The 24,603-nt window shown below is 49.2% G+C and overlaps 1 protein-coding gene across 1 annotated transcript; it reads left to right on the forward strand.

Moving 5' to 3' along the window:
- The first annotated feature begins 227 nt into the window (after positions 1-227).
- axin2 (axin 2 (conductin, axil)) lies at positions 228-17,373 on the forward strand. Its single transcript, XM_079746911.1, has 10 exons — positions 228-442; positions 1,806-2,730; positions 4,812-4,946; positions 6,740-6,842; positions 9,298-9,950; positions 10,264-10,443; positions 10,563-10,772; positions 11,016-11,150; positions 11,434-11,631; positions 15,719-17,373. Exons 2-10 carry the CDS (start codon positions 1,922-1,924, stop codon positions 15,843-15,845), a joined length of 2,550 nt encoding a protein of 849 aa, XP_079603037.1. The 5' UTR covers positions 228-442; positions 1,806-1,921; the 3' UTR covers positions 15,846-17,373.
- Positions 17,374-24,603: the final 7,230 nt, after the last annotated feature.

Genomic DNA, 24,603 nt, shown 5'->3' on the forward strand with positions numbered 1-24,603 from the left:
CATCGCCTAAATACACCACATTGCAAATGTATTCAGTTGTGAGTGAATAATTTATTTCCAGAGATCGTTTTGCCCTCTTTTTGTATTTTTTTAGCGCATTGGAAGAGTGATTGTTTTCTACATAGCTTCCGGGACTCAGCAGTCGGTTGCTTACTTTGAAGTGCGCTGTTCCCTTCCCTCCCGTTCAGTTCACGTTGGAGTCGCCTTCAGGAGAGACCTGCCGTACGGCAGCTTGATACGTTCGGGCAGAAAAGCGATATATTTCCCCCCTCCTTTAACAACGAACCAACTAAAACATTATTTTCTCCGTGTAACCATCTTCTAAACTGAATGGACTTGTATGCGGATTCGCGCCTTGGATACACCAACTGTGGATTATGGTATTTTTTTGTGTGGATACCAAACCGGAGTGTTTTTTGAGGAGCTAACTCATGGATCGATGGTAAGTTACCAGAGTGTGTGCTTCTGCGCTGGCCCCGTTTGAGTTGCTTTGATGTGCTGCTGAAATGCTTTGAAGTCGTGTAATAAATGAACTTTTCATAACTCGCCTCCACAACGCTTTGATTGTATATTTGTATGTCTTCTTGCATTTACGAACATTTTAAAATGCTCTATCGGGAGGAAATGCTCTTTTTTGACAAGTGCTTATTTCGACCGAATACTTTCTTTGGAATTCCTCTCCCCCCCACCACCCCCCAACACTACTTCTGAGACTTTTCTTTGCAGTTGGCGTACTGGACTTAAAAGACGGTTGTTTTAGGGGTTTGAATCATTGACACAATATTTTTCGTATGTTTCGCTCTGAATGTATACTATTTATAGTGTAATGTGTGTGTATGTTTTACTAGGCTAATGGAGATTTGTTCTCCAAGTTTCCCCGATGTCTATAACAAAATAAGTAGGACTTCAATGCGAATATATATCTTACAGAACCGGCTGCAGAGAATAACTAGCAATGTATTTATTATCAGCGTACAGCCAGTATGGCAATCTACTTTGAACTCGAGCGTTTTTACGGTATAATAGCCCAGGCGTGTGTGTTATTTGATAAAGAACAGATAACGCCAATTGCTTGTGAACTCATCGATCTGATGTATCTGAAATGTTATTTACTTGTTGGACATTTTAACTCTGTCTTACTTTCTGAGCTACAAGTAGTGTGTGGAAAGGCATGTGCTTCAGTTGCCTGATACTGCAATAAACCATTTTCTTCACGTTTTGTTCTTCACAACTACGTTTGTCCCATATAGTACAGCGATGTCTCTCCACATGGATGTCTACATTCAGTGCGATTAAGTGTTGTAAAAACTGCAATAGATTGTGAGTAGTAAATGGTCAAATGCCGTGGTGGGTGCGTTGTAGACCTCTGATTGCGGTAGGCTTTGTAATATTGACGAAAAGAGAACATTAGGCTACTACCAATGTATATACTTGGTTAAATTCCTATGAAAAGACCTAATAACCAGAGACGCGTATTTTGTACCATGCTATGTTAATGAATGATACTTTGATAGTTTTTTTGATGATTAAACACATATCTTTAGGTGGTGTAGATGATCATTTGGCGCATACATTTGTGTTTTACAGTGTAGTCGGATGTTTGCTAAATTGAACAATCGCAAGAAACCCTAGCAGTTCAATTTTGTGGGAGCTACTGCAGTATTTGTCTGATTTGTTTTCAGTAGAATAGCTTTTGTCTGTTTTCTGTGAAACTGAGCCACGGTCTGGGGGAAAAAAACGCTGCGTCGCTGCCTTTGAAGTTGGGGTGGATCTGGTCGTGATTAGATCAATACTTTGTGTTTCAGAGAGAAAACGGACAGACAGAGAGAAGCTCCCCCGCTGACATAAGAGAGTAAGGAGATTACAGTAGAACCCAGAGGAGGCGAGCCAACACACGGTTTCTTCGGCCGCCTCCGGAGCCATGAGCCGGGCGCTTACGGACCATATTGCCACTAGTTTCCGTGAAGATGCTCCCCGGCCCCCGGTTCCCGGGGAGGAGGGCGACGCTACGCCCCGCTACCCCGGCAAAGTAGCGACCATGAGACCCCTGGATACCGCCAAGTCGATCCTCCTCCTCAAGTCTCCCGGCTCCTCCGCGAGGAGAAACGAGGACGGTCTTGGGGAGCCCGAGGGGAGCGCGTCTCCCGACTCGCCGCTTTCCCGGTGGACCAAGTCGCTGCACTCGCTCCTCGGGGACCAAGACGGTGCTCTGCTGTTCCGGACATTCCTTGAGCGAGAGAAATGCGTCGACACTTTAGACTTTTGGTTCGCATGCAATGGTTTCAGGCAAATGGACCTGAAGGATAGCAAAACGCAGCGAGTCGTCAAAGCCATTTACAAGCGCTACATTGAGAACAACAGCATAGTTGCCAAGCAGCTGAAACCCGCGACCAAGACCTTCATACGGGACAACCTGAAGAAGATCGACTCGGCGATGTTCGACCAGGCACAGACAGAGATCCAGAACATCATGGAGGAGACCTCGTATCAGATGTTTCTCACTTCTGATGTTTATCTCGAGTACGTGAGGACTGGAGGTGAAAACCCTGGCCACGTCAACCCGAACGGTCTGAGCGACCTGAAGGTGGTTTGTGGATACCTGCCAACGCTGAACGAGGAAGAGGAGTGGAGCTGTGATTTCAAAGCCAAAGCGCTGGTTGGACTATCTTCTAAAGCTCTGAGGGCGACCATGTCCGTGAGGGCGGTGGAGGTCATGGACAAGGCATACGGGTAAGAATTACACATGTATTATACCCACAATACGTGCTGATAATGTTCGACTGTAATGTTACATTCAAGTTAGAAATAGATAAGTTAATTGTATACTTGGTTGCAGAGAAACTGGCGCGCGTAGAAAAGTGTCAAAATCTCCGCTTGCCAATTAGCTGATTTGTTTTTGCTGGAAGGAAACATATCAACTAGTATTTTTAAAATTCACTCACCGACTTACACATCCGCGCGCGCTCACATTTGATGTAGTTTTTCCTCGCTTAACCACACTCCCTCCCTCCCTTCCTCGCCTCGCGCACCCACACTCCCTTCTTCCCTCCCTCCCGCACCTCGCGCAGTCACCCAGCCACACGTTGTTCATCTCTTCTGCTGGCGCGCGCTCCACTGGCTGCACCCGCGCTTCCGCAGCTTTGAAATAGTTCCGCAGATAGAGGGATCGTCTTCCAGGGGGGAAGTTAGCAGATCAAGCCCGCCTGCCCCGGTCCCCCCAGCCAGCGAATAATAGATTATGGTATTGCTGTGCTATATCTCCTTAACCACACGCACACGGACAACATCATGAGTGGCTTTTTTCTTTATTTATGTTTTCCTCTGTATCTTATTGACATCATATAGCCTTGTATTGCCATTCTTGTCGCCAGCATGCACAAACACTGTTACGCAAACTCGACCCTATTACTATCCAGGTTAAAAGTAGAGTTTCTCAATGATGGCATACAAAGTGGTTATTTACTTATATATCTTTACACCGCATAAATATGGGGTCATGAGGAAATAGTACACTGACTTTGGTTTTAAAACGAGACCAACCTATCATTTCCAGAAGGGATATTCTGTATTATTTTTAATCGTTGATGTCAGGTATAGTTCTGAGTGTGTGACTACCGTGACAGTTGGAGCATGAGCAACACCCCCCTTCTCTCCTCTGATTCAGCTTCTCCTTTCATTTAGAAATAGAACAACAACATCCACAACAAAAAAAACGCCCCCCAAAAAAACAACACAAACGCTTCAGCTACAGTGAATATGACCCCCACCCACCCACTCACACAGAAACACATACACACCCTCGCACAAGCGCACACAAAAACACACACACTCACATTACCCCGTTTTTTTCCCTCCTTTCTTTTTGTTTACCACGATTCTCCTCTGATTCCCTGCTCTGCCTGCTCCGCCCCTCCTTCACCACTTTCATCTTTCCATTGTGAAGAAAAAAATGATGTGATGGGGAAGAGCAATTGGCTGGTTCCAGAAAGAGAGAAAGAGGGAGGAAGAAAGAGAGAGGGGGATTGAAGGAGGGAGAGGGCCGAGAACGAGAGAAGGAGAGAGGGAGGGAGAGAGGGGGAGATTGCAGTTTGAGAGAGCGGGAGAGAGACGGAGGGTGGGAGAGAGAGATACTGAGGGAGAGACAGAGAAGAATGTGAGGCCAGCTGTGTTAAATACCTGACTCTTTGCAGTGCCTCTGAAGGTCAGCTTGGAGCTGGGGGCCTACAGCCCTAGTCATGCTGGGTCTCTCTCGCTCAGTCCTTCATTCTGTCTCTTCCTCCTCCTACTTTTCTCCCCAGGTCTGTTCATGAAGAGACCCCCCTCGTCTCTCCTCCTTTCTCTCCACTGCCCTTCCTTTTTCTCTCTCTCTCTCTCTCTCTCTCTCTCTCTCTACTCTCTACCATGGCAGGAATGTGTACAGCAAGAGATGAGGGCTGAGCTAGAGTTCAGGGAAATGGAAAGAATAAAAAAAAACAAAAAACAACAACCTTGTAGGCCATATGAAGCTGTTTACCAAAAGAAACGACTGAAAACTAGCCGACTTGAGCTCAGCGGTCCAGCGTGACCACACATGGAGGACCGACAGAGGTTCTCCAATGGGGGCCAGGATCTTGACCTCTCGCTTAACAGAAAATGTACCCACCACATTGGATTCGCCACATTGGCATTGACTTTTAAGGTTACTACAGGTTAATGGATTTGATCATCCACAGCCTACAACTTAGCGGCAGTTAATGCCAGACTTGACGCCCATGCTAAAGTGGCCCTCACTAGCTAACTGAGCCGCTGTTTGTCTGTGTGTGTGTGTCCAGATCCAGGATGTACCGGAGGCCAGAGGTCGTCCACCCCTACCACGTGGGGGTGCGGGCGCCCGTCGCCAGCACCAACGACAGCGAGGTGTCCAGCGATGCCATGACTGACGACGCCATGTCCGTCACGGACAGCCTGTAAGTCCCGATTATCTCCCACACCTTTGAGCTTTGAGTTTGCGCGCGCGTTTGTGTGTGCGTGCGCATGCATGTTTCACATCCATCTCGAAGAGAGTCTTTTAAGAGCAAGCGGGATTATCAACCTGGACGGTCCTTACCTCCGTCATCCACCTCGACGGACAAAACAACCAACCCAGTCGGCTGACCCCCCTCGACCGGGGAGACGACCCGCTCGCGTGGACATTGGATACGCAGCTTCACCAAAACGCTGTGTGCTACAACGAGAGTGCGCGTGACTCACCGTCACCTCCACCTCGACACGCAGCCGACTCCCTCCCATTGCCCCCGCACCAACCCCATGTGTACGTGCCTTGGCGAGCCGTCAATGTTAATCCGGTGGGGGGGCGGTCCATCGGTGATCACGTGGTCATGATCTTGCGGCCCGCCCCATGTGATCGGGCGCCAGGTGATATGAAGTCACAGCGGTCGGCGCCATCCGCCGGGCGGGCGCCTTTGAAGGCGGCCTTTGAAATCCCGGGGTCAGCTGTTTTAGTGGGCTTTATTTCTCGCTGATTAGCCCCGCCGGACATGACAGGTATGCTCACACATCAAGGTCCGCGTGAGCTCATGTCTACACTGATCCATGACGAGGCGGAAGACAACCCCTGTGTGGTTGGGCGGTGGGCGGGGCCCACAAAGGAGGGAGGAAGGGGTTTGGCTATGGCGGGTTATAAAGGAACCTTTTTACAACAGTTTGAGTCTCTGGAGACGCTTCCTCTTCAAAGGGGACCGGAGACCCAGATAGCCCTGTGAGCTGATGTACTTTGCCCCGACACGGCAACAAAGCACCGGCCGCGGGGACACACACACACACACACACACACACACACACACACACACACACACACATACACACGCACACATACATACACACATACACACGTACAGACACACACTTCCTGGTTGCTGTGGCCTTGATCGCACTATCTGCCCCCCCCTTCTCTCTCTCTCTCTCTCTCTCGTTCTCTCTGTCGTTCTTTCTCTCTCTCTCTTTTCCCGGGTCGGTGAAAGGGAGCTCTGAAACATTTGAATCTCATTTATAGATAAAGAAAAGAATAGCGAAAAATGGAATGGGGGGGGGGATAAAAAGGCAACAGTCGGGGGTGGTTCATGGTGTGGGGGGGGGCGCCGTATTTTTTCTTTTTGCTTATATCTTATTTATGGATTAGCCTGGACGCTGGGGAATGCAGCTGCGCAGACTTCAAACATTACCTTATCTTACAAACCAGCCTTTTGATGTGCCGACATCAGAGGCTGGCTGCGGCAGCGTTTGCCAAATGAAGATTGGAGCAGGGAGGGGTTTGGTGGGGGTGGGGCCGCTGTATATACACAGGCTTGGGGAGGGTAATGGTGCTGGTTGGTTGGTTGGGGAGGGGGGAAGAGTAGAGGGAGGGCTTATGCGCATGACTGTAGCATTTCAAAGCAACAGTGACTGGGAAGGGGGGAAGAAAAAAGTGGTGCTCCTCACTTAGGCTCTAGGTGACCAGGAAACCAGGAGAGAGATAGAGATAGGGCCCTTTCTAATTTTCTCTGACGCTCTCTCTCTCTCCATTAAGAAATGTATTTATCATATCCAAAATGTCCCACACACTGTGACTCAACCAACCCAACGGTTTCACACACAGGAATAGTTTCAAATAGTGGAATGGCTTCTTGCTTTGAGGTTCCAGATGCGGGGAAACATACTTCTGCATTGGTTTGATGACAAATTGGACTGATCTGTATGTATGTGTTTGTGTGTGTGTCTACAGAGATGGCGTCCCTTCCTACAAGTCAGGCTCCAAGAAGCACCTTCACAGAGAGGTGGAGCGCAACCTGAGGATGAACAGCCAGGTCTCCCTGCCTGCCTTCCCCGTAAGTACACACGCGCACATGCACACACCATCACACGCACCCACACACCATCATCCACACAGACACACACAGGTCTTTTTGAACTTGGGGTCCCACAGTGTCATTTGCATAGCAGCCTGTGTTGTTTGGCTCTATGAATAGAGCCGTAGACAGCATTCCACATTCTCTCTGTATCTCACCAACACCAAGCAACATCTGAAGAGCAGCGGCAAAAACACACCCTCACACGCACACACAAACACACACACACACACCTAGGTGCGCACACACACACACACACACACACACACCCACACACACACATCTCATCTTGTCCCCCCCCATCATGGCTGCCATTGAAGTCTACGGGAGACGGTCTCATAAGCTTTTTATCGCAGCCGTGCCTCACCCCTCACTGGGGGCCTGTTGTGGGGGGGTTAAATACGGAGAACAGAGGGAGAGATGGCGAAGATCTCTGCTGCTTTATCCCCAGGGCTCGGAAATCAGCCGGAAGCAACGTGTGCACACATAGACACACACACACACACGCACGCGCGCGCGCACTCGTGCACAAACGCTCTCTGAGGCGCACACACACATAAGCAAGCTACACAGCTCTTTGATCAGGGGGGATGAATGCGGCGAGCATGCGGGGAAGTGACAACTTCCAACTGAGCTGGCCTCTTTATTCTCCATCACCCACACCCCCCCCCCATCTACCCAGCCATGCACCAGCCATGAAACAGCCTACCCCCACCCACCCAGGCATGCACCAGCCATGAAACAGCCTACCCCCACCCACAACTCCCCCACCCACCCAGCCATGCACCAGCCATGAAACAGCCTACCCCCACCCACAACTCCCCCACCCACCAGCGCATCACCACTCAGCAGCCTACCCCCACCCACAGAAAAAGAGAGATTTGAAAGAATGAGTTGTGGTGAGTCATGTGGTCACTCTCTCGGTGGGTCGGGGGGGGAATCAGGTCGGGGGAGATAGAGAGAATAGAAAGAGTGGGAGAGAATGAACAACGGAAGGAGAGAGACAGACCTGATGAAGGAAAATAGTGTAGGAGAAAGAGAGAGAGTAGGGGGAAGAGAGATAGAATGAATGGGATTGAAAGAGACAGAGAGAGAGAGGTTCTTCTGTCTTCTCAAAATAAAACGAGGAAGTAAGAAGTTCTTCCTTGAGTTGTGGATCCTTCCTTTACCGGCAATCCTCCTTCGTCCCCTTGTTTTGGTTTCCCTGTCTGGGTTTTTGGCGACGAGATGACTGCCACAGCCATGTTGTGCCAGCCCCGGGCTCTGTTAGACAGCTGACCCCCCCCCCCCCTCTCTCTCACACACACATACACACATTCTCACTCAATCTCTTTTATGTTCACTACAAAGAGAACGGGGGAAGAAATGAAAGGATAGAAGAAAAAAGAGCAAATGATAAGTGTTTGAGTATGTGGCACACACACACACACATAGACACAAGTTGGAACTGCTGTCGTGGTACTGTACCTCAAAGGCGTGTGTGTGTGTGTGTGTGTGTGTGTGTCTGTGTGTGTGTGTGTGTGTGTGTGAAGGGCATAAATTATCCTAACTGTTCTGATCTTCATCCCTATTTGACTCCTTTATCTCTCCATCCTTCCCTCTCTCCATCTCCACCCCTCTGTGGCTTTTCTCTCTCCTTTTATCCCCCACCGTGGCCCAGCCCCTCCCTCTCTCCTTCTCTTCCACCCCCTGTCAGGATGTGACTTTTATTCTTAGATATTCCTTTCTTTCCTCCCTCTCTTCCCCTTCTCCCCCATCCCTTGTTTCCTCTATCTCCCTGACTCGTTCATCCCTCCCTGGCACTCTCTCTTCCCCTCTCTCATGTCTCCTCACTCTTGCCCTCTCTTCCTCCGTCTCTCTCCTCCTCTCTTCCTCCATCTCTCTCTTCCTCCGTGCCGCTCTCTCTTCCTGGCAAGTGTTTGATATTTGACGAGGGAGTCTTTGAAGTGAGCAGCACATTAAGGCTGACAGAGGGAGTAGAAGCCCCTCCCTCTCCCGCCAGCCCCCCACTGCCACCCTCTACCACCTCCCTCTTTCCTCCCTCCTCTCCCGTCCTCCCCCCCTCCCCATGTCCTGCCCCCCACCCCAAAACACAGCCTCAGCTCAATCCAAAGTAGAGTACAGTTAACAGATAATGACCATCTAGATATAAATAATGCATGAATATATAATGGATATAATGGAGCGAACCTTATCTTAATGTCAAAAAAGAATAGAGGACATTTTGAAACGTTCAGCCGCTGGTTGAACTTCAGAGGTAGGACAGGGGGAGTGTCATAGCCAACGGTTAATAGCTAGGTAGACAGCCGAAGCTAATTGTGACGGGATTCAATAAACATCTAGAAATGTTTGACTCCTGGTGACCGAGTTGATAACGTCGGCTAGCAGAGGCTCATCCAACCCCCCCGTCCCCCCTCTGTTCTCCTCCCCATAGTGCGACCGCCCCCCTCCCAAGGAGATGGTTCCCGTGAAGCCCCTGGAGTTCGCCACCCAGCTCATCTCCCGCCTGGAGCGCCTCAAGAAGGAGCAGGACACCCGCCGCTCCCTGGAGGAGCGGCTGCAGCAGATCCAGGAGGAAGAGGAGCGGGACGACGCCGCCGAGACCCCCGGCTCCGCCGCCCACCCCCTGGCCCTCCTCCCGGGCTCGTCCGAAGACGACCCCCAGGCCATCCTGGACGAGCACCTGTCCCGCGTGCTCCGGACCCCCGGGTGCCAGTCCCCCGCCGTCCTGCGCCGCTCCCCCCGCGCACGCTCCCCGGAGAGCAGGGGGGGCACCCTGGCCCCCCGCGGGGCCTCGGCGCTCCGGGCCCCGCTGTCCCCGCCGGGGGCCTCCGCCGCCCCGCCTGCCTCGGGCCCCGGTCTGGCCCCGGTCAGCAGGCAGAGCACCAAGCACATCCACCACCACTACATCCACCACCACCACGGCGGGCCCCGCAGCCAGGAGCAGGTGGAGCGCGAGGCGGCCCTCAGGGTCCAGGGCCTCTGCCAGGGCGTCCAGCCGTGCCAGCGCAACCGCAGCCTGGGCCGGGAGGCGTGTGGGGCCGCCGCCGCCGCCGCCGCCGCCGCCGTGGAGCTCCACCACCCTGGGTGAGTCGAGTCGCTAATGAGTCGTTCACCGGCCTGGCGCGCGTGCCCGGAGACTCCGGGTGCAAAAAAGGGGAATGCACGTCATCAGGGCCGGCTTTGGAGGTCTTCCTCGGGTAGGATGCGGAACGACGGGGTTTGAAGGCAGAACCTTTCCAGGTTCTGCCTTCAAACCCCGTCGTCCCGCATCCTACCCGAGGAAGAGGAAGGCGTGACGTCGCTAAGGAGGTCGAAACTCCCTAGTCCCTACACGACCTTACTGTCGTCCTGAACCTTCCAACCCCGCCTCCCACCCCCCCCCCCCCCCCCCCACCAGGCGCTCCAGCTCGCTGTCGAGGCGCCAGTGCCGTTCGGGGGGCGACGAAGGGGTGTCCGAGGGGTCCCCGGAAGAGAGCGCCCCATTCGTCCACCTGCCCACGGACACCTCGGATCGCTCGCAGAACGTCTGGCAGTGGATGCTGGAGAGCGAGAGGCAGGGCAAGCACAGGTCTCACAGGTGAGCCCGCCGCCGCACCACGGCCGTCACGTTGTAGTCCTCCGCCGTGGGTTTTTGAAGTACAATTCCCGTCGCCGCCCGCCCCCATTGGCTAATCCTTCTTCGTCTCCGCGCTTCAGTGCCCAGATCACCAAGAAGTCCTTTGGCGGTGGCCCGGCACACGCGTGGGGCGGTGGCGGGAGCTCGGCCCTTCTGCGTAACCACCAGCCAGCCCACCCCTTCATCCAGGACCCCGCGATGCCGCCGCTGCCGCCGCCCAACACCCTTGCCCAGCTGGAGGAGGCCTGCCGTCGGCTGGAGGAAGTGTCAACCAAGCCCTCTAAACAGAGGTGAGGCTCGGCCTCTGGATGAACGTAGAAATATAGAAATCGCCTTTGCGTGTTCAGGTTTTTCCGCGAAGGGAAAAAGTCTCGAAAAGCATTTCAATGTGAATCCCAAGAAGAGCACCATCTCTGGGGAAACCCAGGTTCCTTTGATTGAATAATTGACAAATTGCTTATTGATCGCTTTCTAAACACGACTGTAATTGATGAATAATTAAGGAGTAACAATTCCATGTGCGCCCTCTTCAGGCACTCTACATCCAGTCCCCAGCGGGAGAAATGCCACCTCGTGCCTGTCCAGAACGGAGTGGGCGTCGCCCTGTCTTCAGTCAATCCGAGCGCAGCCAATTTGTTCCTCGCTGCCCCTGCCCTCTTGTCAGAAGAGTAAGAGCCTTCCCTCTCCTCTGCCTCTCCACATCCCTGCTGCCAGTTGTCCTCCTTATCCTCGAGCTCTAGCCTCCGTCTTGCACTGTACCGCAACGGCTATCAGACGTCACGTGCACAAAGACATACACACAGATGGCTGTATTGTTTCCCTGTTGTTTCTGTTTGTTTTTTTTTATCGAGGGGATCAACCATGTGATCTTTCGGTGCAAGAAGGGTTAGTCTGGTTTACCTAGTCACTAACACATCTCTCTCTCGCTCTCTCTCTCTCTCTCGCTCCCAGGATGAAGGAGGTAAGGAAGAGCTCTGCGAGCCAAAGTGTAACGTCGTCTCCGAGCGTTGCTGGTGGCGTTGGCGGCAGTGAGGCTGTGGTGACCTACTTCTTCTGTGGTGAGGAGATCCCGTACCGGCGGAGCATGAAGAGCCACTGCCTCACCCTGGGACACTTCAAGGAGCAGCTCCGCAAGAAGGGCAACTACAGGTGGGTGCCGACACTGCTACCAGCTACCTGGCCCCAGCCTCCTCTGGGTGTGACCCCCAGGGTTCCCAGTTTACCTGTAGGAAAGCTGGGAAGACAAGGGTTCACACCCAGACCCCGGCCCGCCTGCTCGATAATGACATGTAGCGTTGTTAGCCGCGTCGTGCTTCAAGTGTTTGCTAAATGACAAAATGGTTGTGGAATGCGATTTTGTATTTTATGGCTTTTACTGAAAACCTGAAAGCTTAAGGATGTTTGTTTTGTCAGACACGGCTCAGTCGCACATTTCCCCACGTTTCCCCACGTTTCCATTCGCATTCAGCTCCTGAACCGTCACCTTTTAGTGCAGTTCTGAGGCAAAGGGAAGCCCCGCTCAGTGCTGCGAACAACGGAAATTCAAACCCAACTCTTCCGCTGGCCGGCGAACATTTTCACCCTAGCGCTGTTTACTAGTGCCTGTATCTGTTGTAAGACCGGGGCCGTGTGTTGTGGTCTACGGCAGAGGAGGGGGGCGGGGGGGGCTAGAGAGAGCATGGCTGTGGTTGGGTGGGTGGTGTTTGGGGGAGTGTGCGAGGAGGGGATGGGGGGGAGGGGTTTGAACTGCTGCGATTTGGGTCCCATCTGGTATTGATTTCCATGCTAAGGCACACTTAATACGCATGGCTTTGAAGCCCCGGCCCCTTTCATTTCCAACCAACAAAGACTCACACAAATGGCCAGCGTGCAAATTCTTCACCGATGCTATCAGGGGCCCCCTTTCTGCTTGCGTTCGTGCATGGGATTGTGTGTGTGTGTGTGTGTGTGTGTGTGTGTGTGTGCGTGCTCCATAGCTTGTGCACAAACATGTGGGTGTGCGCTCGTCGAGCGCGCACAATGTTTACACACGTTGTAATCATTTTACAGGGTCTTTTTTTTTTTTCTCTTCTTCTTCTTCTTCTTTTTTGATGAAAAGCGTATTGTTTAAAACCAGAGTTGTTTCCCCCCCTACACACACTCACTCACTTGTCCTCTTTCCCGTCCGGACAGCCATGTGACGTGAACCTCCTCCTTCTCTGGGCCTTGGGTTGTGACCTGGCCTGTGATGAGGCTATGTCTTCCCTTTCCCTCAAACAGGCACTTTCACTAGTAGTAGTAGAAGTAGTAGTAGTAGTAGTAGTAGTAGTAGTAGAAGTAGTAGTAGTAGTAGTAGTAGTAGTAGTAGTAGTAGTAGTAGTAGTAGTAGTAGTAGTAGTAGTAGTTGTAGTAGTAGTAGTAGTGACTGGTCTCACTGATTGCTTGGAGATTTTTATTTTTTTAATCTTGCTTCACAGACCAAACGCCAACTGGGTTCTCCTCTCCCCAGATGTGTGTCCCACGTCTCTGATCGTACCCCCTCCCCCCCCCCGTGACGTCACCACGCTCACCACAGCCGCACAGAAATCCCCCCACATCTGTCTGTCTATCCGACTCCCACACTCCCAGCCCCTTCTCTCTCGTCCAACTCTCTCTCTAACGCTCTCTCGTTCTCTATCTACCTTCTCTTCCAAAGTTCCTGTGTCATTTTGTTACGTGTTTGTATATGTGTGTGTGTGTGTGTTGTGTGTGTGTGTGTGTGTGTGTGTGTGTGTGTGTGTGTGTGCGCGTGTTTGCTTGGAGCTGCAACGTGGTGTGGGGATGTAATGGCAGCCAGAGAATGCAAAGAGTTGGGTCATTTCAACATGGCAGCAGTTCAACAAAGAACAGTACCGACGAGCCCTGCCAGACAATATTGGTGCCAGATGTCTGCGCAAGGGAGAGAGGGAAGGGGGGGGGGAGAGACAGAGAGAGAGAAAACACATGAAACATCTTCCAGTGGAAACTCTTTCTTTCTCTCCCTCTCTCTGTCCCTCTTTCTCCCCCTCTCAGAAAATAAGATCCGTCGAACTTTGAAGATTTTTCTTCCCTCTGTTTTAAGAGGAGATGATTTTTTTGGTGTGTTTGTGTTTTGTTTTGGTTCTCTCTTCTCCCTCCAGAAGAGGGAAAAAAAAGGATACAATTATCCACCGTGGTCCCAGGGCTCCTTTCAAGTCCTTGTGTTCAGCCCCGCTGTAGAGAGACACATTTCCCAGCAGAAGACAGTGGGGCTGCTGTAGTTTTCTTCTGTAGTTATCTCTTATTGTTCTCCGTTGTTCTTTTTTTTTTTAATTTGGGTAGTTTTCACTGTTTTCTGCTGTATTTTTCCGGTGGTTCTTCTTTTGGTTTAGTTTTCTGCCTGTAGTTTTCTGAATTCAGTTTCCAAGTGTAGTTTCTTTTGGATCGTTTTTTTGATGCAGTGTAATTTCCATGTACTTTCAAGTCTACTTCACTGTTGTAGTTCTCTGGTGTAGTTCTCTGTTGTATTCCTCTGTTGTTTTCAGTTGTAGATCTTTCATACCCATTCTTCCCTTTCAAACCAAACAGCTTTTCATTCATTACCCAGCCACCACTCTCAACCAGGGGGAGGGGGATGTTGTGAGCGTCTGAACCCCCGCTGGCAGGGAATTACTTTCACATTTATTTGCTTCATTCTCAAGCTCTAGACCAATACCTCTTGTTTCTATGTTTTTGTTTGTTTCTGTGTTTTTCACAAGCTTTGTTTGTGTTGCCTTGACAGACCCACATAAAACCACACACACACACACACACACTCACAAACACACTAGCACACACACACACACACACACACACACAGATTCCAACGCGGCCCCCACATGGAGAAGGAGCGGGGTCTTTTTTCCATGACATAGTTAATGAGAGGTGAGCGAGCGCTCTCTGCCCCCTGCTGCTTCCTCTTCCTCTCCAGCGAGGTGGAGGAAGAGGAGGAGCGGGTGGTGTTCGGGGAGGGAGGGGTCGCATCATTAATGGCCCGGTGAAGTCACGGCTTCACATTTTTCTCCTTACTTCTGCTCCGCCGTACACCGGGGTGTGCACGCACACACGCCCAGTCATGCAAACACACATACACACAGGCACACACGCACACATGCAGGGGTGCAGGCACACACACACACACACACACACACACGCAGGCACACACACACACACACACTTCTGCACAAACAGACCCTTGCGCACAGATACACACACGCAACACAACACACACAGATGGAGACCACAAGCTAGCTAGTCTGCTGCCCTTCCTATAGCTCACAGTGGGGGGCGGGGCTGGTGAGATCAGACAGAGAGGGGTCAGGACATGATGTACTGCTTCCCCTCCATCACACACACCCACTCCCTCCCTCCATCTCCCTGTCCCTCTGTTCTCTCTATCTTTCTACCCCTCCCTGTTCTTTAGCTTTGATTTAGAGTTTGCCTTTTTGCCTATAAGCGTGTGTATGTGCTCATGTGCCTGAATGTGTGCGCGTGGGTGCGTCTGCTAACACTCACAGCTAGCCATGAGTGCGTAGGAGTGGTATGGGGGGGGGGGGGAGGTTATGACAGGCAGACTTTCAGGCACCCAAAATTTCAGTCTATGTGAAAGGACCCCTTCATTTACGCAAGGGCCTAATTGGCCGCTGTTAGCTGGGGCCGAAGCTCATGGTGAGGGGTGGGTGAGACAGGAAGGAGTTGAAAAAAGAAGGAGTGGGGGAGGGGTACTGGTGAGGGGGGGGGGGGGGGGGGGGGGGGCTTGTTTTAAACTTGGTCTTCTTTGAGTAGAGGTTTCCGTATCTCTTCTTGGTCCTGGAGGCGCAATGAATTTGGTTCATTGATCCAATGATCTTTTGCTCTCTCTCTCTCGCTCTCTCGCTCTCTTGCTCTCTCGTTTCCCCTTCCTTCCTCTTATTGGTGGAACTGAGGACCCAGAGTCAAGTGGTGGAACGTAGGCCAAGAGCCTTGACCTCCCCCTTTGACCTTTGGGGTCACCATCGGGGTCGTCTGACAATGGTTCATTGAGGTCCAAGTAGCAGAAAGATAACCTAGGATTAGATGACTCATTCACACACACACACACAAACGGGGACTCACCCCCAGTTCACCCTACACGGGAGGAAGTGACATTTCAACCGGCTTTGTTGCTATTTGTGTTTGCATTGTATGTGCCAAGGATTTATGTTGAGCTCAGTATTAATGTCTCTCTCTCTCTCTCTCTCAGGTACTACTTCAAGAAGGCTAGCGATGAGTTTGAGTGTGGCGCCGTGTTCGAGGAGGTCTCTGATGACGGCACTCTGCTGCCCACCTACGAGGGCAAGGTCCTGGGCAAAGTGGAGAGGATGGAGTAAGCCGCCACCACCACCACCACGGCTTTTCTCTTAAGCCATGACCGTGTGACTGAATTTGCTGAACTGGAGCATTTACGAAAAAGAGATGAAAAAGAGACAGAACGAACAAAGTAAAAGAGATGGAGAGAGAGAGAGAGAGAGAGGTCAGAGTCAGACCACAGCACATTTGTGTAAATGGTGAAAAACCCTTTCTCAAAGCAAGTCAGAAAACAAAACCATAACAGACTCCTGAAACAGAATACAGCTCTCCCCCTGTCCCCCCCATGCACAATACGGGTCGTGACCCCGCGACAGACTCTTTGCTAAATGACCACTCGTGGAGGAGGTGGGCTCCCCAGGTTCATCAACAGACCCACGCCAGGTCGCTGTTAAAGGATGGGCCTCTAGCCTCGTCAATATGCAGATAAACATGTAAAAACAAGCAGTCTTATTATGATACCTGTGTCGCTATGTAAAGATTTATATTGCTATTTATTGGAAGAAATTGACCCCTCCCACCACCCATCCTGCCATGGATATGCTGCTTGGGATAGAAGACTTTTCCTACTGTCAACATGTTAAGGGCCGCCCCCGCGGCTGGCTGTGATTGGCTCCTGGTCCCGTGACAGGGCTGTGACTCAGCCGGAGACCGTCGACCGTGTCGCCAGAATGTCCGAGGGCGGTTGTCCATTCGGTGAAGAGTTTTTAATATTTGACTACTGCGGTGTTTGTCTGCCCTTACAATAATGATGATAATAATATTAATAGTAATAATAATAATAATAATAGTAATATCTTAATGTTATTTTAAAATAAGAAAACTTAATGTCAGAAATTCCTCTGGGCCTCCACCCAGCCGGCCTTGAACTTTAGTGCCTTGAGTTTGCGGTGGCACAGGCATCCCACAAAACGCCTAACGTTTATTACTTTACTTTAGCTATGCTATGGAGTACAACCCCCCCCCCCCCCCCAAAAAAAAAAGCGTTGAATTACGTTTGCATCAATATATACATTTTCCCAACTAAAGCTCTATATATCGTGTACACATATAAATATATATGCTTCCCTTGTATGTGTATGTGTGTGTGTACGTGAAAGTGTGTCTGTGTGTGTGTGTGTGTGTGTGTGTGCGTGTGAGTGTGTGTGTACGTGAAAGTGTGCACGTGAAAGTGTGTGTGTGAATGTACGCGCGCCCAGATGCACGGATGCATATGTGCGCTTGTTTGTGTGTGCGTGACTAGGGTTATTCTGTGTATTGCAAGCCTGCATGGGGATCTGCAGAGGATTGTGATGGGAGTGATGTTGTTAGTGACACGTGTCCGTAACTGAGTACAGTAACTGTGCCTACATGGAGTCCCACGCCATGTCTTACCCAGTTTTCAGGGTCCGATTACTCCCTTGGTTTTCTCAAGGGGCCTTATGTTGAAAAATATATTTTTATGCCTTTTAGTATCCTGTTTAATCCTGTTGTTTTATTTTGTTTTTTTCTCCCATGGTTCCCACTTGTAAACTGTAAATTATGCGCTCTATAGAGTTCCATTGAAAAGATGCCTCGGTACTTTAATTATTGTAATTAAGAAGAGATGTAGCCTTTATTAAAATGTTATATTTTTCAAATGAAAGAAACATCTCCTGGTTTTCCTTTTCTACGAGTGCGTGTGTGTGTCTGTGTGTCTGTGTGTCTGTGTGTCTGTGTGTCTGTGTGTCTGTGTGTCTGTGTGTGTGTTTTCCTTGTGGAATGTCTTTGATGTAATTAGGTTTTGAGAGTGCAGTGAAGACTACACACACCCATGCTGTTTAGAGAGTACTTGCTGGACCCAGACATAATCTATTCTACATTTGCATGTAGCGTAATTTGCTCCCTGTTGGAAATTAAAACATGCAGATTTAATATGGCCACTGTGTGTTTGTGTGTTGTGTGTGTGTGTGTGTTTGTGTGTGTGTGTGTCTGTGTGTGTGCATTAGGGGATGGTTATGAATGGTGGTGTGTGTGTGTAAAGTGACTTAATGAGTTGTTACTGAGAAATGGACCAAACCCAGATTCCATTCAGAACTACTTGACTGGATTAATATGGTAAACATTTCTGGTCTCCTGTGGCATGTAATCATCTTCCACTTGTTTGCTCTTTAAGCCAATTAGATATTGGTGTGTGTGTGTGTGTGTGGTGTGTGTGTGTGTGTGTGTGTGTGTGTGTGTGTGTGTGTGTGTGTGTGTGTGTGTGCGTGTGTGCGTGTGTGCGTGCGTGTGTGCACGCTTATGTGTGTCAGTTAGCTATTCAGCAAAGCTGATACAGTTTGAATTAATCGCCTCTGATTCAGTTGGATGGGATACTGTACATTAGTATGTCAGAGAGATCACTCTAGTGATGGCTTATTTGAAACACCACAACAAAAGAGCTGACTGTAGAAATGTTACATTTAACCTTTTTATTAACAGGTCACATTCCCAGCTTTATATGCTTGTCTGACGCAGCCCAATGTTATCTGACAGCAGTGTGATGTTCTATGAGACCTATGATTGGATCATTGAAGGAAATTAATTGATGACGAAAAAACATTTGCTGCTTATACATGTAGAAATGTTAATGTAGGGATGCTTTCCGCTCCTTCAAATCATTCAAAAAGGTTTTTTTTTAAAAGATGCTTTCTAGACAAAGGAAGCACATTTCAGACTTCACGATGAACTCAAGTACATTGTGATGAATGTCATTTCACATTATTCATCAATCGAATGATTCAGTGAAGCAGGGTAGTGTAAAGCTGTGAAGGTGTGAAGAACTATTAAAAAACACTACAGGAAGATTTTAAGGAACTGAGCAAGTTTATATTCATCAAGTTGCACATTATCCCAGTCAAACACTTCCTTGTTTTGTTGATTGGTTTGCAAAATGTTATTAGTTCAAATCTGACAATATCCATATCTGATCTAAGGCAATCTAACCCTGAGACACTATGTTATGTTATTAAGTTAAGTTAGGTTAAGATATTTTCAATTGTATTACGCAATGTTTTGTATTATCTTAGGTTATTATTTATTATATAAGTTATGTTCAAAGCATGTCATGTTTTTTTCTAAACTAAACTTGTGTTATATCATCACATTGTGTTGCTAGCAATCTAGCAAACTGACACAAGGGGCTCCTTGTTTGAAGTACGGCAGCTGTCTCTGATCAATGCGTTCTCTGTAGGCTTATTAGCACATAAGCCATATAATACATTAACATCTGCTATATAGTCTTTTAGCACAGGCCTTTATCCAAAAAGTTTAACAGTGAATTCAGATTCATGTCATCAAATACGTCCGGGAAGTAGACTGTGGACATTTCAGGGAGACTATCTTTCTAAGGCCACTACATGATCCCGTCCCCAATACATTCTATAAAAAATATATCATCGCTCTACTTTAAATGATCTTTAGTTTGGTTTGTGGGGCGGTACCTCCGGTAGATTTTTGCTTTTTGAGTCGGTCCAACAAAAAGTCAAGTTAGTTTCAAGTATTTACTGGCACAATAAATATCAGCAATCATAAACATGTCTGTGATAAATCGCTAACAAACATCATGTATCACTGATTTACAACCTCGGACTCATGCTGATTACGTATGACCTCGCATACACGCACACGCACACATACACACACAAACACACACACACACGCACGCACACACACAGGCACGCACAGCGGCCCTGTCATCCTCCTATCTTTGCACTTTCATTGGCTAAGAGACTTGCTTATGCGCCCTTTCATATTGAAAGGGCATCGCGATATTGTTAAAATACCATTTTCAGTCCCTTCATCAGCAAAAGGTCACTGCATACACTTGAAGGCCATCCCTTTGGAGCCTTCAGAAGCAAGGAGCTGTTCTTCTGCCGCCACCTCCGTACCCCCCCACCCTCCACACCCAGCCAGAGAGGCCCCTGTGAACTTGCTCTTTTGAGTACGGCGCGCTATTTTGGATGGGGTCGTCCTTTTGAAGGCTACGCGGGGTGAGCCAGTGCTCCGGGATCGCTATTCAAACCGTACTGCCGGGATTCTTTTATTTATTTCTTTTCGCAAGCAGTTTGCAATTATGGTCAAAAGGAGAAGAGCGAAGGGGACCTTAGCTAGCCGGGACTAAGAGCAGAGGGGGTCTATTCTGGGCTGGTCTTTAGATGAGGCCGATAAGGTGACTCCACCGGTCATAGGTTGCTCTTTGTTGTCTTTTGTGCTGACTCTCCCGCGTTCTCATTGGTTCATTTCACCGAGCTAGTGTGTCACAGGATTGATGATAATACCAATAAAAGGTATCGCCATCACACACACACACACACACAAACACACACAGGCGGAACCTGTCCCTTGGGCAGCTCGTCCCTCTAAACGCTAAAGAGCGACAGAGCGATCAGATCCGTTGACACGGGGGGCATCTCTAACGGCGCTGTCTGCAGTGTGTGTCGCACGTAATGAATTGGCAGGCCTGTGTGCCAACCTGCCACTTCAAACCCTTTTCCGTGGCCCCGACGTCTCTCTGCTCTGCCATTGTTTCTCCCCGGGCGCCACAGAGCATACGCCACCTGTCCCGCCCACCAGAGAACCAGATCAAAGGCTTGGCGAAGGCCAAACACCGCATACCACAGGAATCTAAACAGGAACTGGAAAACCCGCAGATCCCGCAGATGCAGTGGTGATTGGCCGAGGCGGGACCTTGACTTCCATGTGTTGGTGTGTAATTTTGTGAGCGGCGGTGTAATGGCAGGAAGAGTGAACTGTTGATCTCAACAAAGCCCGTCCATCCCGGCACAATGGAGACGCTGCGTAGAATCACCCTTTTGATGTATGTTCAAACAGCTGGGGCTGGTGGTGACACACATGCAGGCAGGCGCACACACACACACACACACACACACACACACACACACACACCCAAACACACAAATACATACCAATGCATTTGCAGAAAAATACATCACACACACACACAACGCATGGATACAGATGTACACAAACACACACACACACGGAAACAGATGTACACACACACACGACACATGGATACACACACACACACACAAACACACACACACACACAGAAATAGATGTACACACACACGACATATGGATACGCGCACACACACACACAAACACACACACACACACACACACACACACTGACACACACAAACACACATGCACACATGCAAAAAGGGCAAACACACAATGATTAGCTTTAGAGTTCGGATTTGAGACCGCACTATACAAAATTGTATCTCCAACAGTGAGGCTGATCCCAGAAAACCCTGATGTGAAACCCAGGGGTCTTTGTGTCCGTCAACGTGGACCTCCTCTACTGCCCCTTTCCCACGAGGCCTCCCCTGATACCACAGGCGGATACCCTGGAGTAAGACCCCCAATTGTGGTCCCTGAACCCCCTCATTTGCAGTCTGGATTATCCATGCATTTGGTCCCAGACTGCCATGGGGCCTGTGGTCAGATGGAGCCGGGGGCCTCTGGATCCAGGCGCCACTGTGGTAGCGCAACCCCATGTCACATGACTAATCACATGACCACACACTGACTTGGATTTTTTAACGGAACATCCACCCAAAATACCGGGCCCCTATGACGCTGCAGTCCATGACCGGGGGTCTGCCGTGTCTCGCTCGGTTTTTAGGAATAACCCAGTTAGATACCTTTCAATGGAAGAATAAAAATGTTGAAGATTTGAATATGTTATGCATATCACGTGTGGGATATGCAATGTCGCATTCTGGCGTAGCGCACAACACTGTTAGAGTGACTGATTGAAAACCTAAAATCAACAAGCATCTGGGATTATGCTCTTTAAGAAACGTCATTTAGGAGCAGGTAAAACTAGATCCTGCTAACCTAACCACCAGCATATGTAACCCAAAACAATTATTTGAAGAGTGAAACAAATCTTGCAAAGTAGACGCTTTGCAGCACTGCAAGAAAAAAAAGAAGGAAGGGGGGGACTTAAATTTCCCTCCCCCATCACATGGCGAGGATCAGAAGAGATTATATATCTAAGAAATGCTTTGGGAAACAGAGAAGACAGGGCTTGGATGTTTTTGGACCAGAAATACAATCTGGCCACCGATGCACTGCAGTGGTATCAGATGCAGATTCAGACAGCGGTGGGAGGAGTCGGGGGCAGTGCGGACGTGCAGGGCGATAACAGGTCCCGGGCTGTGGGGATTTCACAGGGGCGCATCCGAACCCGGTGGCTAGAGGAAAAAAGCAATCTTTTGTAGCATGAGCGAGCGGCCATTGTCCTGGCGCGGTGTTTGTGGCGGTCTAGGGTTTCACCTAGCGCCTAGCCACAGGACAGGCATTGTCCCGGGCCCGTGCTGGAATGGTAGCCTGCAGTCACCTTCTTCTTTTCTCTTGACTGTCGCCATTGTCCCGCCACCACTGACCCCCCCCGAACCCGTCACCCCAACTTCCAACCCCTGGGTCTACAAAAAAAAGCAACCTCTTTGTTTTTCGAGACTGCTGAGATGGATGCCTGATGTTGCTTCCTCCTGTCCCATTGTTTGCCTGTCTCTCTCTAATGTATGGCTCTCTCTTCCTGGTAGGTCTTTATGCTTGTGTTTGTATATGTGTGTGTGTGTGTGTGTGTGTGTGTGTTAATGTTTGGTATACGTGTGTGTGTGTGTGTGTGTGTGTGTGTGTGTGTGTGTGTGTGTATACGTGTGTCTGTGTGCATGTGTCTGTGTTTGTATGTGTTTACGTTACGTGTGTGTGCCTGTGCAAGCATGTGGATGTGTGTGCGTGCATGTGTGTATTTATGTCTTGTGTGCATGCATGCATGTGGGTTTTTTTTGTGTGTGTGTGTATGTGTGTGTGTGTGTGTGTGTGCATTGTGTTGAGTTGCAGTCGTGGGGGTGGGTTAGGGATGGCTGTGAGGTTGTGGGGTACAGTGAGTGCATGTGAAGTTTTATGGCTAACCACATGTGTTTCTGGGTCCGGGCCCAGGGCAAGGAAGAGGTGGGAGGGTGGGGGATTGGGGTTGAGCAAGAAAAGAAAAAGAAAAAAAGGAAAGGAAGGGGGTTTATGAGGGTAGGAATTGCAGATTGAAGGGAGAGAGAAGGAGGAAGAGAGAGAGAGGGGGGGGGGGGGGGGAGGGAGAGAAAGAGAGAGAGAGAGAAAGGGAGATGGAGGGATAGAGAGAGGGTGGTGGTGAGGGTAAGAATTATAGAGAATGACGAGAGAGAGAGAGAGGGATAGATAGAGCGCAAGAGAGAGAGACAGAGAGAGAGAGAGAGAGAGACTTGTGCATGTGGTTCTTGTTTGGGTCACTGAGATGACGGACCTCGTTCCTCTTTATTCTGACCTGCATGTGCAATGTAAATATCCGGCTGATTATTAAACAACATGGACTCCCCCCCCCCCATCTGAACCATAACACATTAAAACGACCACATGTTCTATTCTCAACTAACAGGTCACACACTTCTCTTTGTCTTTTAAGGGTTTTAGGGTTTGAAAATAGATAATTGTTTCCCCCCCTTTTACCAGTAAGAACCTCACTCTCTTTGGAAGGAGGAGCATATGTTGGCATTTAAAATATCTTTTCGACGCGGTATATCTTCCTGGTAATATGTGCCATGTGTGCTCCGTTGGCCTTGTATTGTTTTGTAACTGATAGGGAGCAGGTTTGTATTGTGCCTGCAGGCGATACTGGGCCAGGTCCTGAATGTCGGTGTTACAGTTAAGACTGCAAATCATGTGAACATCAAACCAAAGCCTGAGTCCTTTTTGAATGGGGAATGGCCACGCCTTCTGTGTAATGCCTTTACAGCACTGCCTTCTGGGTAATGTTGATGGCTCCAGGTTGAAGCCATGATTAGTCCGTAAGGAGTGCTTTTGACATTTAGTTTACTTGCATTTTATATTACTGTTAACGAGAAGCTTCTAAAATAAAGAAAGAGCAGCTAGTTAGCCCTGAGTAAGCTTTTTGAGTTAACATTCACATAAGCTTTAGCCTTAAATGTTAATGGTTTGATGTTAACTGTACACTTTGATCTAAATAGCACCTTGAATACATACAAATCACCTGTGTTTATCCATAATCTTTCAATCCAATAAACGATAACATTCATAAGCAAACACCCAAAAATAACTATCACAATATCATAGACACAAACATTTTGGATTCTATTAGAACTTTTTAAGATGGAAAACAAAAACGTGACAGTATTTGAAGGGAAAAAATATTCTACAATAAATACCAAAATCAACTAAATCCTTGTTGTCTCCCAAACACAACCTTTTAGTGGGCCACAAAAAAACAAACAGGAATTGGAGCTGTGAGAAAAAGCAAAGAGGACGCAATAACTTTGATGGAAGTGGACAGAAATGTGGAATCCTTGCCGTCTGGGTGTGGGCCAGTGCCAGGGTAAACAGAGCAGCGTTTGATCTGCTCAGCTGTGAAACACAGATTAGAGTAAACAGGAAAATTAGCCTGGGTCAGCTACAGCGGGGTGGGTTTGTGCGTGAGTGGGAGGAGGGGATACTGCCGTCTTGGTAAGAACCCCCAGTGACTATCTTTGAGTTAGATTGAAACACAAACCTGAATTTGTAAACTCAGAGAAGTAGTAAAACCATAAAGGATATTTTTGGGACTCGACGCTAAAAACACTAGCCAGTCTTGAATCTAACAACAGGATACATGATCGCTTATTCCATGCTGCTCCTGTGTGAAGGTATTGTAGAGTTGCACTGGATTAAAACGTCTACTCTCTATTCTCCGTTGAAGGGCTGGACCTGGTGGCCCAG

The sequence above is a fragment of the Pollachius pollachius genome (assembly GCF_949987615.1).
Source record: "Pollachius pollachius genome assembly, chromosome: 11".
NCBI lineage: Eukaryota > Metazoa > Chordata > Actinopteri > Gadiformes > Gadidae > Pollachius > Pollachius pollachius.

Coding starts and splice junctions, on each gene's coding strand:
- axin2 (XM_079746911.1), top strand. CDS start 1,922: ATGAGCCGGGCGCTTACGGACCATATTGCCACTAGTTTCCGTGAAGAT. Junction 2,731..4,811: donor GTCATGGACAAGGCATACGG/GTAAGAATTACA, acceptor GTGTGTGTCCAG/ATCCAGGATGTACCGGAGGC. Junction 6,843..9,297: donor TCTCCCTGCCTGCCTTCCCC/GTAAGTACACAC, acceptor TCCTCCCCATAG/TGCGACCGCCCCCCTCCCAA.